The 17,599-nt window shown below is 31.1% G+C and overlaps 1 protein-coding gene across 1 annotated transcript in view; it reads right to left on the bottom strand.

Moving 5' to 3' along the window:
* Positions 1-907: 907 nt before the first annotated feature.
* Positions 908-17,599, bottom strand: part of LOC149078662 (ileal sodium/bile acid cotransporter-like) — a 30,546-nt gene continuing 13,854 nt past the window's right edge. The window contains exons 5-8 of the mRNA XM_089240806.1: positions 9,880-10,084; positions 3,979-4,239; positions 2,471-2,630; positions 908-2,258 (exon numbers count right to left, since the gene is read on the bottom strand). Coding sequence (XP_089096932.1) covers positions 2,164-2,258; positions 2,471-2,630; positions 3,979-4,239; positions 9,880-10,084 — 721 coding nt within the window. The 3' untranslated portion in view covers positions 908-2,163. The remainder of the gene's footprint in view (positions 2,259-2,470; positions 2,631-3,978; positions 4,240-9,879; positions 10,085-17,599) is intronic.

Genomic DNA, 17,599 nt, shown 5'->3' with positions numbered 1-17,599 from the left:
TACAATCAATGATGTCTATCTCTGCAACGAGATACGCAATTTAGATACGAACTAAAGCGATACACATACATATACAGTATATAATATTTATATAAGTTTACGATACAATATTAAAGCTGGAATGTCATACATGAGGCACCTGCTTGAGGATATATTTACAAAATCATCTTCCTTTTTTCGTTCTGATCTGTTGTTTATGGAAGCGTATCTATAAGACACACGGCTGTAGAAGCCACTTAATCAAAAAAAACCAATCACAAGTATTCTGTGAGAATAATAGGAAAGTTTACAAAACAATCCTTTTCTGAAATTTTGACTTTTTTGCCGATCATATAAATACGTATAATAGACATGGAATCTCATATAGCATCAATGTCTTATTAAATGTATCATAAAATTAATTTAATTTTGGAACTCCAGTTTCATACAGAAAATGCTTTCGAAACCAATGCAACAAAAAATTATATATAATTTAAAATTATCTATAATTTAAAATATAGTTTTTAGTTAAATTTATATATTTCCAAATTTTACAAAAATACTTAGTAGCGGTTATATCAAGTTCTTGTTTTGGAAAAAAATTTACTTGACTTCATGAAATAAACTTTGATATTTTATACCTCGTTTCTTCTTTATAGGAAATGATGTGTTCCTATAATAGAAGACACGGGGTATAAAATATCAATATGTTTATCGTAATCTTTTTATATATTTTTACATTTTTAAAAAGGAAAAAATATATTATATTATCACACAGACTTCTACCAATTTACACATGACAAATAAGGCACGAATTATTATTTTTTTTGTTTAGTAAATGTTAATTTAATTAGCATTTACCAAACAAAAAAAATAATAATTCGTGCCTTATTTGTCACGTGTAAATTGGTAGAAGTCTGTATGATAATATAATATATTTTTTCCTTTTTAAAAATGCATAAATATATAAGATGAATGGGTAAAAATGCATATAAATAGATGAATGGGTCATCTTTTTTTTTTAACCCCCCTAATAAATGTTTTTCTCTATTTTCTCATATTTTTCTATTTGTATGATAATAATAATGACGAACTATTAGAATTTTAAAATTTTGAATTTGAATTTTATTACAAATAACAATTCAAAGACGTTATGCTTCAATTTTTGAGAGAAATAACTGTTTTTTGAATTTTCATAAATTCGTTTACCAATTAGTTGATGCTAAATATGTTTATGAAACACTTTTATTTTTAAATTTTTTTTAAATATTCGTAAATTCCTTCACTTATTGGCGATAAAATGATAGAATTTATTTATAATACTTTAACTACACCTTTTTATTTACTTATTATTTATTTCAGCTGTACGAGATATTATTTAGAAATATTCGACTAAATTTTTGTGAAGCCAAACAAATTCTAATATTTGTATCTAACTTCAGTCTCAAGATAATTTTTGTTTTTAGATTTAGAAGTTCAATTTTATTCAAACTAATGTTTTCTCCAGTTTGAAAAGCATAATTAAAAATTGTAATTATCACTTATAAATAATTTTAATGTATCTAGGAATCTAGGAGAGAGGTAGTACATCTAGACATCCATATATTATCTCAAAATAAACTGCATTTAATGAACAACAATTGTTTTCTTCTCACGATCATTTGAATGATGATAATATTTATGTATCATTCCAAATGATAAATATTTCTATCGCGTATCAGGATAATTTCAGGAAAAATAAAAAGTTTCAAAAGTAACTTTATTTTAATTTTATTCTTATGAAAAATATAATTAAATAATAATTAGCAAAATAATCAAGTAAAATAAATTATGATTCCCTTTATCTTGATAATAAATCATAGAACATCAAGTCACACACATGCGAATCTTATGAATACAAACATCAATTTATACAACTAATAAATAAAAATTTTATATTCAATGGAAAAGTTACAAGAATTTATGGAATTTCTAATGATTTTTCGCGAAGTTTTCATTCAAGTAATTCATAACCATTTTATATCGATCGTCATCATGCCATGATCTTATGTTTCTCCACGGATCGAAGAACTTGGAAGAAAGAAGCAATGTTTTATACCAAAATCGAATTGGTTTGGAACTTACAATTTCTTTTATCACAGATAGAAAAGAAAAATTAAAAACAGAATTGTGAAAGACAAGTCATCACACGCTGGTCAGCTTCTCTGGTTGAATAAAAGACTCCATTTCTTCATACCGTGCATTGGGGATTTTCTCGATCTTATCCATCGCTGGGATCACTGGAACAAAATTTAATAGGAAATTATTTTCAAAACCACATACCAATCACTTGATTAATTCTAGCATAGCTTATTGACATTTTAAGTTTGAGATAACACTAGTTACATCTGTTTTGTCTAGAAATTAATTTGAATCGCAAATTCAGTCATACGAATAGTGTTTGCAATTTCTATCATATATATAATTTATAGGAGTGCAATCGTATCAATACCTGTAATCTTTCCATTGGCCGTCAGTTTCTTCTCACATATGTCATCCTCGCCTTTCATACAATGTCTCTTGTAGATCTGGTAGCAAATGCAAGTGATGGTCACGGTCGTGAGCAAAGGAATGGAATAGAGCCACGGGAAAGCTAAGACTTTCTTTTGCATCTGTAATGAAAGAAAAAATTAATGGTCAGATAGATCATTGCAGTAGACTACTTTATATTACCAATATATAGTAGAACTTGGTTAATTCGAATTTTGGATAATTCGAAATTTTGCGAACTTCAGTATTCTAATTTAATGTTACAATTACTTGTTTAATTCGAACTTTTGTTTCGAATTTTTCGGATAATTTGAAGTTTGAGAGAAAAAACCATGATTTTTGTATGAGCAAATTTAGTTTGGAAAAACTCTACAAGAAGCAAGAGACTAGGATTTTATCAATCCAGTTGTTAAACAACAAATTTTTAAAGGCGAATAAAATTTTTAAAAAAAATCTGTTTTTCTTCTATACTTTTTTGAAAATTTAATTAATGTCCATTTTAACATTATTCAGCTGGAGTTCACAGAGACCGTGTACCACTTAATACCGATTATGCTTTTCACCCTATAGGGTCAAGGCTGACATTCAAAATCTGAATCTTTTTGTCATCATTAAGAGTATGGGAATTATCGAAAAGTTCAGATTGTGTGATACGTTAATGGAAGTATATTTCCTTGATAGCATAACAATGATAATCAAAATTTGGGAAACAGTTCCGTAACGGATGATCATAATTGTTTCCGTAAATCAGGCTTTAGATATCGTCAAGAAACTCTGCAGTGATGCTGATTCCAGAACAATGAAATAATGTAGCAGCTAAGATCAATTATATATTATAATTATCAATTATTAATGTTTGGGAAACGGTTTTGCAACTGATGATAAAATTTTAATAATTGATTATTATTATTCAATGTGAATATTAATGATTAGCAAATGCAACCGATATTATTGGTTGAATTTTTCAAGTTTTGTAAAAAAGGACTTTTAAAAAAACTTTATAGTGTAATCCCGGCCCTAGAAAGAAAACATTTTGAAATTCTCAAAGATAGTTTTAAGGAAAGTCAAATGTGTAAAATTTAGTTCTATTCGAATGTACGCGTTGTTGTTATGTGTGTGTTTTTTGTTTTGTTTTTTCGTTCTTGAAGGAGAGTAACATGCGGCTTGTACGAAGCTGCGGTGTTTATATGAAAACTTCTCATTCGTCCTGACACTTTTCTAGATGCGGCTTATACATCCCATTGACTTATTTACCGGAAATCTCGTTATTAATGCTAACGAGAGTCCTGGCATACACAGCTATTTCCATTTTCATGAGATTCATGGTTTCTCTGTTCTACACTTTTAAGAATTATTATTGAAATTTTCACAGCTAAAAAAATTAAATTTCTGTTCACTTATCTCACTAATTATTCGATTAATTATTTCTGACGCTATTAACACACTGCTTAGGCAATAGGTTTTTCTCACCTCGATAGGAAATGATAATGATATGATAGTGAGAGCAGTGCCGATATTTTGGATGGAGCATTCGATGGCGATTGTCTTCCTCACTGCAGGGGCCTGACGGCAAGCCAGAGCCAATCCGTAACCCAAGGAGAGTCCAATGATGGGGAGAACCAGCAGAGCCACGTAGAAATTCCAAGTGATGCCATCAAAAATATCTGGGAAGATTATGAGTTCCATAGTCTGGCAGACGAAGATGATAGCGAAACCGGCGTAGCTGCCTATCTGAATGATAAAAATAAAAAACATAAATTCATGTACTTTTTATACATCCCTTTCAGACCCTGCATGCACAAATGTGGTTGGTTTTCTCACTGTAGAATTTTTTTTATATAACCTCAGGGACGTTAAAATCCATTTTAGACCGCTCCTCGTATAAATAAAATTAATAATAATAATAATAATTCATAACCAAATGGTAAAGTTTCAAAAAATTGGATGTTAATTAACTTTTTGATTAATCTAAATTCCCGGTTAATTAAAATGTTAATTAATTCTATTTAATTAAAATAATTCGTAATAATGATTTGGGAAATGTGACAGAAAATTATTTCATTTATTTTTTTTTTTTAATTCTTTCTGTTCATTGTTTTCCATGACCAAAGATCGAAAATCAGGATAAAATTTCCAAAAGTTTAATTTTTAAAAGTAATGAAAAATTAAAATTTATAAAAATTACATTACACTTATTAGACCTTTAATTTCAAAAATTCTTAATTTTATAAAAATTTTTGCATGAAAACTGATGTATAGCAAAAATTTAAACGAAGCATTGTGCAAATGCAACTTTAGTCAAAGAGCAATACTTTGTTAGAAGTATGGTTGAGTTCGTTTAGTTAGAAGTGTGGTGAATATGAACTTTTTAGGAGATTTTCATGAGAGCAATTAAAGTTCAATTTTCAGAGGTTTTTAAGATGGCTTCCAGGAAAAAGTGCCTCAGGGGTAAGCGTGATTTATTACATAAAATTAACAATAAAATTGTGGAAAAAATTCAATGTGAATATGAATATACCCTGCATCACATCTTGGCTGCAAACATTCGAACGAAATGAATTATTTCTTTTCAAACACAATTGAAAATTTTTGAATAAATAAAGATTAGCTAACATTTATGTTTTTAATGTGTTTCTTAAGTATCAAAAATTCAAAAACATATTGAAAATTCCAAAAAAAATGAATACTCTGTTCTGAAAGGGATACAGTGTACAAATGAAATTTTTCAAACTTCATCAAAATTATCACTTTTTTCTCCATGGAGTTTTGGATTCTTTTTGCTCCCAAAATCTCCCCATCCAACTTACGAACGCTTGGCTATCGAGAACGCTTGAGACTACTATCAACAGATAATAAATGACTTGTTAGACTCACGTCCTTGATAACAAGATCATCCGCTATTAACGAAAGGCTGTTCGGTATGTTGACGAAAATTCTGGAATTAAGATGCCCATTAATGAGCGGTTAAAATTATTTATTTGATCGTGGTAATGAGATAACACAGATTATTTACTGGAAAAAAACACTGTAATTAATTGTTTGTATGCGTATTTAATATGTATATCTCACATTTATCATTGACAGAGATCCACATACTTTTTTATGTAAGAAAAAATTGCCGCTATCTAAATTTAGAAAATTGCACCTTTTACTTGTCAAAGACCTTGTACATAACCTCCGGTGGAATGGAATAACCCAGGTCTGCGTTTGCGGTTTAGAAGATGATATAGATGCCAATAGCATGGTTAATAATTACAACTTTCCATGGCATTGAGGTTTACATAATACGGTAGTCGTGTCAATGACCAAGAATTTTGTTTTTCACTTAACCGAATACTTTTAACGGGTAATACAGTAAAACATCGCTACAACGATATTCATTATAACGATAAATCATTTTACAACTTTTGCCATAAGGTAAACTTCTTCACAAGGACAAAACATCTGTATGAATTGCATTAATCAACTAATAAATTAGTTTTTCGCGAAGAATAAAAACTTTGAAGAGCATTTTCTGATAGTAATAACAACAAATTTAGAAAAGGTGCCAACAGCAGCATAAATTTGGTGACACGTGATGAAAATGTTGCTTCTCGATATAGATAATCGATAACGCGATTATCCCTCTACAACGATATTTTTCTTGGTCCTTAGAATATCTTCATATTGAGATTTCACTGTATAACAAATGTTCATAGTTGTTATGGCATTTCATATGCACTTATAATATATTTAATGCTAATCAATAATCTACCAGAGCTGAATACAAAAAATTCACACTTCAGAACAAATATAATTGGCATTTTTTATTCGAAAATCAATAAAAAATTTAACAAAAAAAAAACGGCATTGTAAAAAACACTGAACTCCCTATAAAATCGCATACTGTAATCCGGTGCTACTTCCCACCTAAAGGGGCAACTTTGCACCAAACTTTAAAAAACATTAAAAGTTACTTGGAGGCTATTATAATGCATTAATTTCTACACGTTTTGATTTTTCCTGACAGAAGACCTTATTGGCCAACTCATGTATTTGAGTAAGTTACGCATATACCATTTATACTATTTTGGATATCGATTGCTGCTTGATTTCACGTGGAATTTGTGCCAAGAAAAAAATACATTTTGCTGTCAAAAAACGACTAAATTAGAAAGTAAATGCTATTTATTTATATGTAGAAACTAACTGTCATTTAGACCATATCTGTAAAGTTATAATTAATTAACTGATTATTTATCATTACATGATCGATAATAATTTTAATGTTAGAAAACTGGGGCTACTTTGCACCATCTAAAATGTCGAGTGGAGCAACCCTGAATGTAGTGTTCTTACGTCTTTTTAGGCTGTTTTTTTTTTTAAATTCAACTCCCATTTAATAGCTGAATTTGTGTCACACTTGTTTGTATATTAAAATAACACAAAATTTCATTCGTATTAGTGGCTTTTTATGCATGTTAAATGACATGAGCTGCACTTTTGCGAATTATGATCATTTATTTTTTTCCATTCAAGGTTTAGGGAAAAACCATTTCCTGGGTTTCATGTAGTACCGTGTGTTAACGCAATAAATTTCAAGTAACTCTCGCAGGTCTCCAAAATATTATCTTGCTTAAAAATAATAATTATATTAGGTTGTCCTAAGTAACCCGCTCCTATAGGTTCTTTTGCACCAATTTCAAAAAATTCAATTTTTTTTTTTTAAATTGTGATGGTTTTCGTGGCAACAGACTTGCTACCACATTGTCTCAGAATATAACAACGTCAATTTCAAAAATAATATTACGTATTTGATATGCTTAGAGCGTGTTAGTTTTTCCTAGTAAACTCTCAAAAACGGTGTTATAGCCTCCCGCTCGCGTGTGTGTGTGTGTGTTACCTTTTTTTTTCTAATGAAGTAAACTTTCTTTTAATTTTCCGCAGGTGAAAAGTAAGGGAAATAGGTAAACGGTGTTCTACAGTGTGATGATATATTCATGAGACAAAATTTAAGAGGTAGTATAAGACGCCTAAACAAGAATTTTTGATCAGAGAATGTGCGGTTGAATCGCAAAGGAGGTAAACAATGTTTTTAGAGAGTGCACTATAGCATTTTACCAAAAACAAATGTCATATTTTCTGACGGATTTGCTGCGACATGTGCTATCAACCATTCAAAAGGGTATATGTATCTTCTGATTGGAATTTGTCTTTTATCATCAATGTTATGCTGCGCAAAATAATGATTAAGCGGTATAATGATTCGTGATAGAATTTGCGTTACCCAGGTTGCGTCATGAGAACTCCTATCACATTACGATAGCCTTCACCCTCGAATGGTTGATTACACTTATTGTAGCAAATCCGTCAGAAAAATATGATATTTGTTTTTGGTGAGGTGCTGTTGTGCACTCTCTAAAAGCACCCTCTGCCGCCTTTGCCATTGCGATTCAACCGCACATTCTATGACCAAAAATGTCTGTTTAAAAAGTCTTACATCGCCTCTTAAAGTTTGGCCCATGAATTTAGAATCACCGTGTATTTATAAATTAACTTTGAAAAGTATCTGGGCTTTCCATTGCAAAAATAAAGATCCTTTAAGATGAAGTATCTCGTAAATATTGGTGAGTGGGGTGGGAATAAATTAGTTCTATTTGAAATTTGAATACACATAATGCTTCTCATATTTGGGGTTTTTCTTCTCAGTTTGCTAGAGAATTTTATTCCAGTGTAAACAAGAAGTGTTTTTAATGGAGTGGATTATGTTATGCAAACTCTCCCAATTATAAGTATTTGTGAGCTAATCCACGAACTTAAAGAAGTTCTAAAAAGCAACAACTGCAGGAGCCATCTTTAAACAGGTTTACCCGCGTATATAGGCCTTTACACCGACAAAAATTAAAATTTACTTGAAAAACAAACATATAAATCTTTCACTGATCCTTTCAATCGGAATCAAGCCAACACTGATCTGATCAAAATTGCTGATTTCTATCATTTCAAGATCAAATGAACGTCTAATGAATTCGTTGCACCGGTGTCCTTGACATTGAGACAAAATTTGAAGAAAAAAACATAGTTTTTTTGACATTGAACCCATCATGATTTAGAAAATGTAAGGTATTATTCCTGCTAATCCCTTATAAATTGGAAATGTGTCCATTTAACACCGAGACTATATTTTGCGTCATTATCCAAATTCTCATGACCAGTGCAAGTTGACGGTGAAGAATTATCCAAGACGTTATGCCCTCACACATAATATCTCAAAAGAAAAAACTATATACGTATGTCAGCAAATATTATTGATTAAATATTCTATTTATCAGTTCCAAAAAAAATGAATATCTCTAGAGATCAGGGCTATTAGTGGAAATTTCAGGAGGTCCGTGGCCATGGATGAGAAAACTAATTAATGTATTTTATTTTCATTATCCATGCTGAATATTAAGGGAAAAAGCCCACATACCGTCCGTTCGTCCCAAGCAAAACTGTTAATACTGAAAATTTGTTCAAAGCCAAAAGTAATTTAAAAATTGATTTAAGTAACTCAGTTCCATACCTAATATTGCGGCAAGTGTGATTGTACTAAATAAATTTTTATCTAACCACAAAAATAAATAATCGAAACAACGCAAATTTTAGAGTTTCATCAAACGTGAGCTAATTCCGCGCCCCTCCCTTTCCAGTTATTATCTACATATTTATTTTAGTTGCTTATATTTATTGGTTTTATTATATATATAATAATTAGTTCATATACATATGTTTATATATATACACAATTGGTAATTATTTGGAGAAAGTAAGAATACAAGGTGGAGTTTATGCAAGAGAGAAATAGAACCTACGCAATGAGTCGTCATTTGGGGAAAAGAGTAAGCATTTCTGAAGGGTGGCTATGCCTGATTGCATTAAAAATGCCTTAATGCCAACACTTAATTCTGACAACATATGCTATTTCAAACCATATGGGATACTTCACATTCAACTCAGTTCGCATACGATTTAACACGCGTCACAAATTTGAATTCAGCTATTCTAAGTGTGCACTGAGTCCAAAGCCGCTTGTAAGTTACTCTTAATGCAGCTTTGACTGAGTCTCGTGTAGTGTCCTCGTATTGATGAGCAATAGAGCGACTGCTGTGAGAAGAGTCTCAAACCGGTTGTCAACAGTGCGCTTGCGCAACCTTGGTGGGAAACCTAGAGCAATCCCCCACTCGACGGTGCAGTATTTTCATTAGTAAATATGTGTTCACTCAGTATATAAGCCACTACTTTCAGATACTTACAACACGAACAGCCTGTATCATAAATACGTGATGGAAATCATAGTTATTGTAAAAATATACAAACAAAAAATACCAAAAAATGTTTAATTTTACTTACTTTTGTGAAGTATGGTGCAGCTTTAGGATATTTCCAGCGTACCAACATTCCAACTCCAACGGGAGCCGTTACCAAGGCGAGAGATATTGACATATTTGTGTAGGGCATGACTACGGAGCCCGTTTCCAACTGATGACCGTACAACCACATATTAAAGGGCATCATGAACAGAGCGACTATCGTTGAACAAGTTGTCATAGTCACACTAGTAAGAAAAAAAAACAAATATCAAAACATTGGTACTCATCAAGTTTTAAGATATATTCGGCCCCACCTAATCGCATATCACGGATTCCTGCGTACAATATCCGTATAAGCGGGGTATTCGTTTATACGAGAACAATTCAATTACCGTTTTACAACGTTAGTATAGTTCGTATATTGAAAACTGATGAAGGGTCGACATTAATAGAGCTTCTCGAATCACATCACACATCAGAAATGGAATGAACATTTAATGATTATTTTAAATTTAAATTTAATTATGTTTTATTAATAAAATGTTAATTAACAGCAATAAAATGTTAATTAACGGCAATAAAATGTTGTTTTTCTTTTTTCTTTTCCCCCTTCAAATATATATTATCATTTTATACCATATTTTATACCAATTTAATATTGTGTCACTCCATGATGAAGGAGAATAGGGCTCTTACGAGCTCGGCGCTCTGTATTCAACGGTCACGAAAGTTATCTTAACTTTAATATTGTCTATACGGGAGAAATTTTGGTCTCGAAGGATCTAATCAGCTTAATTGGGGTATCCGTTTCCGATTAATCGGAGCCGACCGTATATGTATTATTTTCAAATAAAAAGAGGAAAAATGTATAACTCTAAATAATGAATTGGTTGCTCATGATTTTAGCATAAAACTATGAAAATTTTATTGGTCATTCAAAACAATGAGCGTTTTGGAATAAGCAGGAAAAAAAAATTGGAAGTGCCCTTGACCTGCTGTCCTATTTCGAATACTAGTCCCGATAGACAGAAAAAATGCAATTTCCATTTTTGTTATTATTTTCAATATGCTCAAATAGTGATGGAAAATACGCAAACGAACGAGATATCGTATCAAGGACTAACTACATGACGAAACGGGAACTCAGCTGCTAGGAAATGGCGGGTGTGCATCGTTCCAAACAGGAAAAAAAACTACTAAATAAACACGCGGATATGACGCGAAACGCACAATTATTAAGCAATTTTATTTACTTTTTATTCAAAAAATTGAACGTGTAATTATATGTTAGATATTCATTCATTACCGAAAATCAGACACGTCCGGTTTCAATACGTGTCCGACACGCCTTTCTACATTTCTTTTTATATATTAGTTCTTTTCTACTTAAGAATCGAGGGAATATCCGCGCAAGTTAATTCTTGATTGCGATATTTTGATTGACTGATCACTATTGAATTTTCACCCTTGAACAATAGTTTCTTTTGCCACTTTTTTTTCCACCTGCAGTCCGATCTTTACAAGAGAGAAAGAAAGATTTAGAGAAAGTGTAGTTTGAAACTCTACATGAGCAAGTCTCCTTCCATAATTTAAAAATGATTTCTATGTACTTAAATCAGGCTAAATTATACGAAATATCCTTATCAAAAATAGATGGGGGGGAAATTTATACGAAAATACAATAGATTTATCATCATAATTGACACATATTTTCTCATAAAAATTAAAATTCTATCAGATGCATTCAGGGAAACTTATTCATCTATGCAAAATTACTTATTCCTCCTACATATCTAAGTTACAGTTAAATTGTAAACATTAAAAAAAATGGTTGTATTTAAATGAAAATTCAGTTATTTTCTAAGGTAAATTTGTATTCGAATCATGTTGAAGGAAAATCAATTTTAAAAGCTCTGCTCGGATGCAAACTGCTTTGCACTGTACACACATTATACGTCTTTTTTAACAAAAATTATAAACAATATATACACGTGATAAAATATTATACAATGCCCATAAAGAATACTTATGGTTGTCTTATTCTAAGTACGGATAGCTTCTCGATTTACCCCAACATGTTTAGCGCATTTCTTTTTAAACGTGTCAATTGTGTTACAATTTACTACCTCCGGAGGTCTAAGTTATTCCATTTATTAACAACCCTATTAGTGAAAAATTCCCTGCGACACTATAGCCTTGCATTGTTCCTCACCAATCAATACTGGTGTCCCCTTGTAAAAGCAGTCGATTGGTGGTGTACTAAAAGTTCATGGTCCCTCCTATCCATCCAATTGAAAATTTTGAACACATTGGATCATATCTCCTCGACACCTGCGTTCATCCAATGTAAACATATTCAAAAGAAAGAAAGTTCCCATGCTATAATGTTTGGTTTCAAATATCGTTTGCCGAAATCACTGTGCCTTTGAGTGTTTGCAATGTGCATTCACATCCCCTTTGGCAAACAAGTGTTTTCTTTCAGATTTGTATGTGTTTTACGTCTTATTCTTGTTAAAAAACGTATGGAATATGAATTACAAAGATAGTGGCCACCAAACATGTTTTATCCCTTCAGAATTAATCTATGGTATATGTTGAACAATAAATATGAACAAAATGAAGAGTGCTTTGGGCATTGAATTGGCAGTAGTCATTTTACATGTCCACCCTTTACTCAGTAAGGCTGTGTGCGAGCCGCTGTGTGTCTTGCTCGATTCGATGTTCTTATTCATCAAGGGTGGCATGGAAAATCAACAAAAAGAGGCAAGAAAGGATTGGTCCAAATTCAAGATTAACTCTTTAAGCGGCATTGACGAGATATCTCGTCTCGTTAAAAGCTTCTTATTTTAGCATTGTCTAGCCCTGATATTTTGTAAATTTGAAAGGAAAACCCATTCCTATTTTTCCTATGCCCCATAGTTTGCACTTGCTGGAAATCTGAATAATATATATTTATCATTAAAACAGCTTTATTTTGAAGGGTTGTTCAGTAATTCCTGCTCTGCCACTCAAAGGGTTAATTGGGTTGCTGTATTTTTGAAATATATGACATGCATATTTTTATGGGCATCTTTTTCTCAGCCACCTCGTTGGGCATTTTGCCTGTTGTGGCGTTGTATTTGTATTTGTGAAAGCTCATGAACTGGTGAATATAATATCACGCGGACAAAAGCTTCATCAAATCTAATATCAGTTGAGAAAGCTCTCAAAAAGTATATTAACAATAACTTGGTAATACTATATTGGAAATCCAAAGATTTTCAATTTTTCAAAATTCCAAAATTTTCTATGAATTATAAATAATATAAAAATACAAAGGCCACACAACAAGTAAAATGATCAATGAAAAAAAGGTAAAAATGGTGGCTGAAAATTATACCCATAAAAGATGTGGATGTCAAATGTAACAAATTATAGCAACCCAATATAAAAAAGCATATACTTTTTTTTTTTATTCACTTATTCCTCTTGTTTTAAGTGACAATTTACTGAAATTACCAGTTTCACAAATTTCGAATGTATAATGTTACAAATTTTACTTCTTTTAAATTTTACATATAATATTTAATGGGGTTCTCTGATATAATATTGCTACATCCATTTTTTTGCAAACGTCAAGCATACAATATTTTAAATTGGGTTCATCAAGTATCACTTTAATTTCAAATATTACTGTAATTTTTATTCTCAATTTCTCAGACTACTAACAATATACCTCAGACTTACGGAAGTCATTAGCATTATAAGAATTGATAACCCATTAAATATTTCAATTTGTATCAAATATAATTTCTAAGATTCCAATATTCATTAAATAGGTAATGGAATAGAAAAACTTTTCGAAATGGCATCGTTTTATAGGAAATATTATGATAATATCCATGCGATAGCCTTTATACTGTATTATTCAGAATTCATGGGACAAACTTAAAGATGGGATAGAACCCACCTAAACAAGTATTTTTCGTCATGTAACGTGTGCTTGGATATATGCCGCATTTGATCTTCAGTTACATCACCATGTTGAAAAACGTGCGCCGTCACATTCTGCATCACTAACTAGACTTTCCGAAAATGTCTGGGTATATAGAGTTATGTTCTTTTCCTAATTAAAATTGGACATTGGTACCCATTACTAATGTCTGTTATAGTCACCTTTTTTTCAAGATTTATCTATAAATGGTCTAATGCAATTACATAATCACACTTGATTGATAAGAGAGTGCAGAAAATAGATGGAGACGGTTCCCGTGAGTACCAGCCAGACATTATGATACTGAATAATGTGGCCGTGAAAATAGTCTCAATGTCAACTAGACCTTGCTTAGTGGCTGGTAGTGAAGGTAAACACGAGGAGAAATCTTTTATTTCCGGAAACAAAAAAATATTCAATATCGGTGACAGCCTAGAATTTAGAGGTAATTTTCAGGTAATTCAAAGGAATAAATTATGCATTTGGAAATATATATATAAAAAAAGCACGCTTTTTAACAAGTTTTACTGGTAGATATTTGTCGAGATCTCCACCTGGCATGGAGGATCGTGCATTTCAACATCAATTAGTGATAATATGGGGTGTGGTCACACGAAAACCTGAAGTGTTTCTCCCTTTCAAATTTTTGAAAATTCCTGATTTTGTGGTGTTTTTTTTTTTACTTATCCCTCTTGTTTTAATTGTTGTGAAAATTACCAGATGAAACCTGAATTTTTCTTCTCCCCTTCATGCATTTTTAAAAATTCATGATGCCTATTTTGTACTTATCCCTCTTATTTTAAGGGTTCTGAGATTAGTTTCAAAAATTTCCGATATCTAATGTCAGAAATTATTTTAATGGACTTGTACTTCTTTTAAATTTTGCATATAATATTTAATGGCTCCCCCTTAATAAAATATTGCTGCATACATTTTTTGCAAACGTCAAGCATGAAATATTTTAAATTGGGTTTATCATTTTAATTCTAAATATATTACTGTAATTTTTATTCCCATTTTTCAGACTACTAATAATATCTCAGATTTGCGAAAGTCATCAGCGTTATAAGAACTGATAGCCCAAAAAAAGCATCAACTATAATTTCTAATATCCCACAATATTCATTAAATAGGTAATGGAATAGAAAAAAATTCCAAAATCACATCTTTTTAGGAAATATTATGATAATATCCATATATGATATTCTTTATATAGCGTGATTCAGAATTCATGGGACAAACATAAAAAGTTGATAGAACACACCTAAAAACATTTTTTACGAGGGTTTTTAACAGCTAGCTGATGCGAAGATATATTTAGGCAAGAGAGAAAATTTAACCGCCCTTTTACAGGGAATCGAACATGTTCCCCCATTTTTTTTTTTCGTCATGGAATGTGTGGTCGAATATGAAAGGTTAAGGCACGAACTCTGTAATAAAACACATTGGTCACACATTAATGACGCCAGTTTTGACGATGAGGTCCTTAAAGGAGTTAATAGGAATCACGATTTCTAAGAGATGGACTCACAAAGATAAGTCTAGAGAGGGAGGTGATATGTTGAGAGACAGTTGCCACACACATTTATATTGAACTTGGTGATCCGTTGAGACAGAAATGTAATGTTTGAGTAATTTAGAATTTTTCCACAACAAAAATGGGTGTTTTTCATTATATTAGCCTCATATGCACACCCTCGAATGATTGGTAATTCATATCGCAGTAAATGCCTAGGAAAAGTATTATAATTTTCTACTGGTGAAGTGCTATCTCTACAAACACCTCTAACGCCTTTGTATTGCGATTCGACCACACATTCCATGACCAAAAGTGTTTGTTTAGGTGTCATATATCACCTCTTAAAGTTTATTCGATGAATTTAGAATCACCCAGTGCAATTTTCTTTCCAGTATACGTTTGAAATGAATATTTATCGCGTGTATAACGCATGAAAATCCACATAATATGGAAAGAAATTAAAATTTTTGGTGAATTCTGGTATATGACCGAAATTCCAGAGTTGACGGCATGACGGCATGTTATATCAGACTATCACGTTCTTGAATTTACAAATGCATGCCTAATATTTATTAATTAATAAATTAAAAGAATTATCTTTTCCCTGTTTCCCTGAGAAAAAGAATACAACATATACTTATGACCATTATCGCATCATTAATTTTAAAAATTGAAATGTAAATCAATTCTTTTAGTAATTTCATATTCAATATTGAATGAGAATATCAACTTAATTTATTCTTTCAGTTTCCGATTATTATTATCCATTATTATACTTATTCACGGGTTATTTACATGCTCATATTATTATTAGTGTATATAGATGCATGATTACGTGGGACCGGATTTTTCCACTTGATTAATTATATATCTCCTATATATATTAGTTAGCTCGAAGGCCGTAGAGTTTCCGATTTTTTTTCTCTCTCGCTGCCCTGTCCGGTATACTTTGTCTTATTGTTATTTATTTATTTTATCTTTTTCTTTTCCTACCACAATGTCCTTCGCATTCTGGAACTTTTGACGCATAGCTGTTCTATTTATGAATTTACATTAAAATTATTTCATTCACCTTGACAGACTGAGCGTTGACATTCCATTTAATCAGCTGATATCATTACATCATATGGTTTCCGTCGCTTAGAAATCAATTGGGAAAAATACTTATTCGATTCAATTAAAATGAGATATTTATATATATATATATATATATATTTTTTTTTTTTTTTTTTGTTACTTTTCGGTATACGTTTCCGTCACAATCAGACCGTGTCACTTGCCCAACATATGATTTTTTCAGGAAAGAAAAAGGAATACATAATCTCTTTCGCAAGTATCATCTTAGTATCAGCTTTCAAGTCCACGGAAAGTAAAAGCGAGTCTCTCCTCAGGGCTAGTTGACTTATTTAAGCTTTTAGCTTGTCAAAGCCTGATTCTACAGCCTGATAAGTAATATTTGGAGGGGGGGAAGGATTATAGAACAAATATTTAGTTTTTCAAAGACGGTCGATATTGTTTTTTGTCGGCCTGTTCTTGACCGTGATTCGACAAACCCCATTACGAAAAAGCTGATTTCTATCTGGTTCGCTAAGCTTATTTTTAATTGGTTTGATTCATTAGGAATTTTTAATTGTTTATTTTCCTATCAGTAGCTAATGATGTTTTATCTGTGTTATTAAAGCTTAAAAAACTAGCGTTTCATATTTCATACTACCCTTTTGTTTTGTACTGCATGTCATGTTTCATGATATTTTTCCACGACGTGAGAGGAAAAAATTATGTGCTTGATAGATTCATGTGATAATTGCACTGTTTCTATCTATAAAATTCCCATTGATACTATTTCTATCGTTGTCGAAATATAAAAACTTTGAGGTAAATTAATTTTATTTCTTATTGAATATTTAATTCCTAAACTGTTTCGTCTAATTTTTATATTAGTCTGCTTCATCATCCTAATTTCATGAATGGAGATGCATCAACTTATTTTTTTTTAAGTTTCCGATTATTATTATTCATTATTATATTTATTCACGAGTTATTCATACTATCATATTATTATTATTATTATTATTATTTTATATGAATGCATGATTATGACAGTGATAGAAAAATAAATCTTTGTGATGACAAAAATATGTTGTTTTTGCTATTGTGTGTGTGTGTTAAATTATATATTTATAAAAACACAACAGAATTTTCAGGTTTGTAAAAACAGTTCTTACCGAAATCCCACTATAACTAAAATTGTGAATCTCGCCAACGTTA

The sequence above is a fragment of the Pholcus phalangioides genome, unplaced genomic scaffold (genome assembly GCF_987345545.1).
Source record: "Pholcus phalangioides strain wild (caught in Gottingen) unplaced genomic scaffold, Ppha-v1.0 ptg000013l_1, whole genome shotgun sequence".
Lineage (NCBI taxonomy): Eukaryota > Metazoa > Arthropoda > Arachnida > Araneae > Pholcidae > Pholcus > Pholcus phalangioides.
The sequence above is the reverse complement of the archived record's forward strand: the minus strand, read 5'-3'. Positions and strand labels throughout refer to the sequence as shown.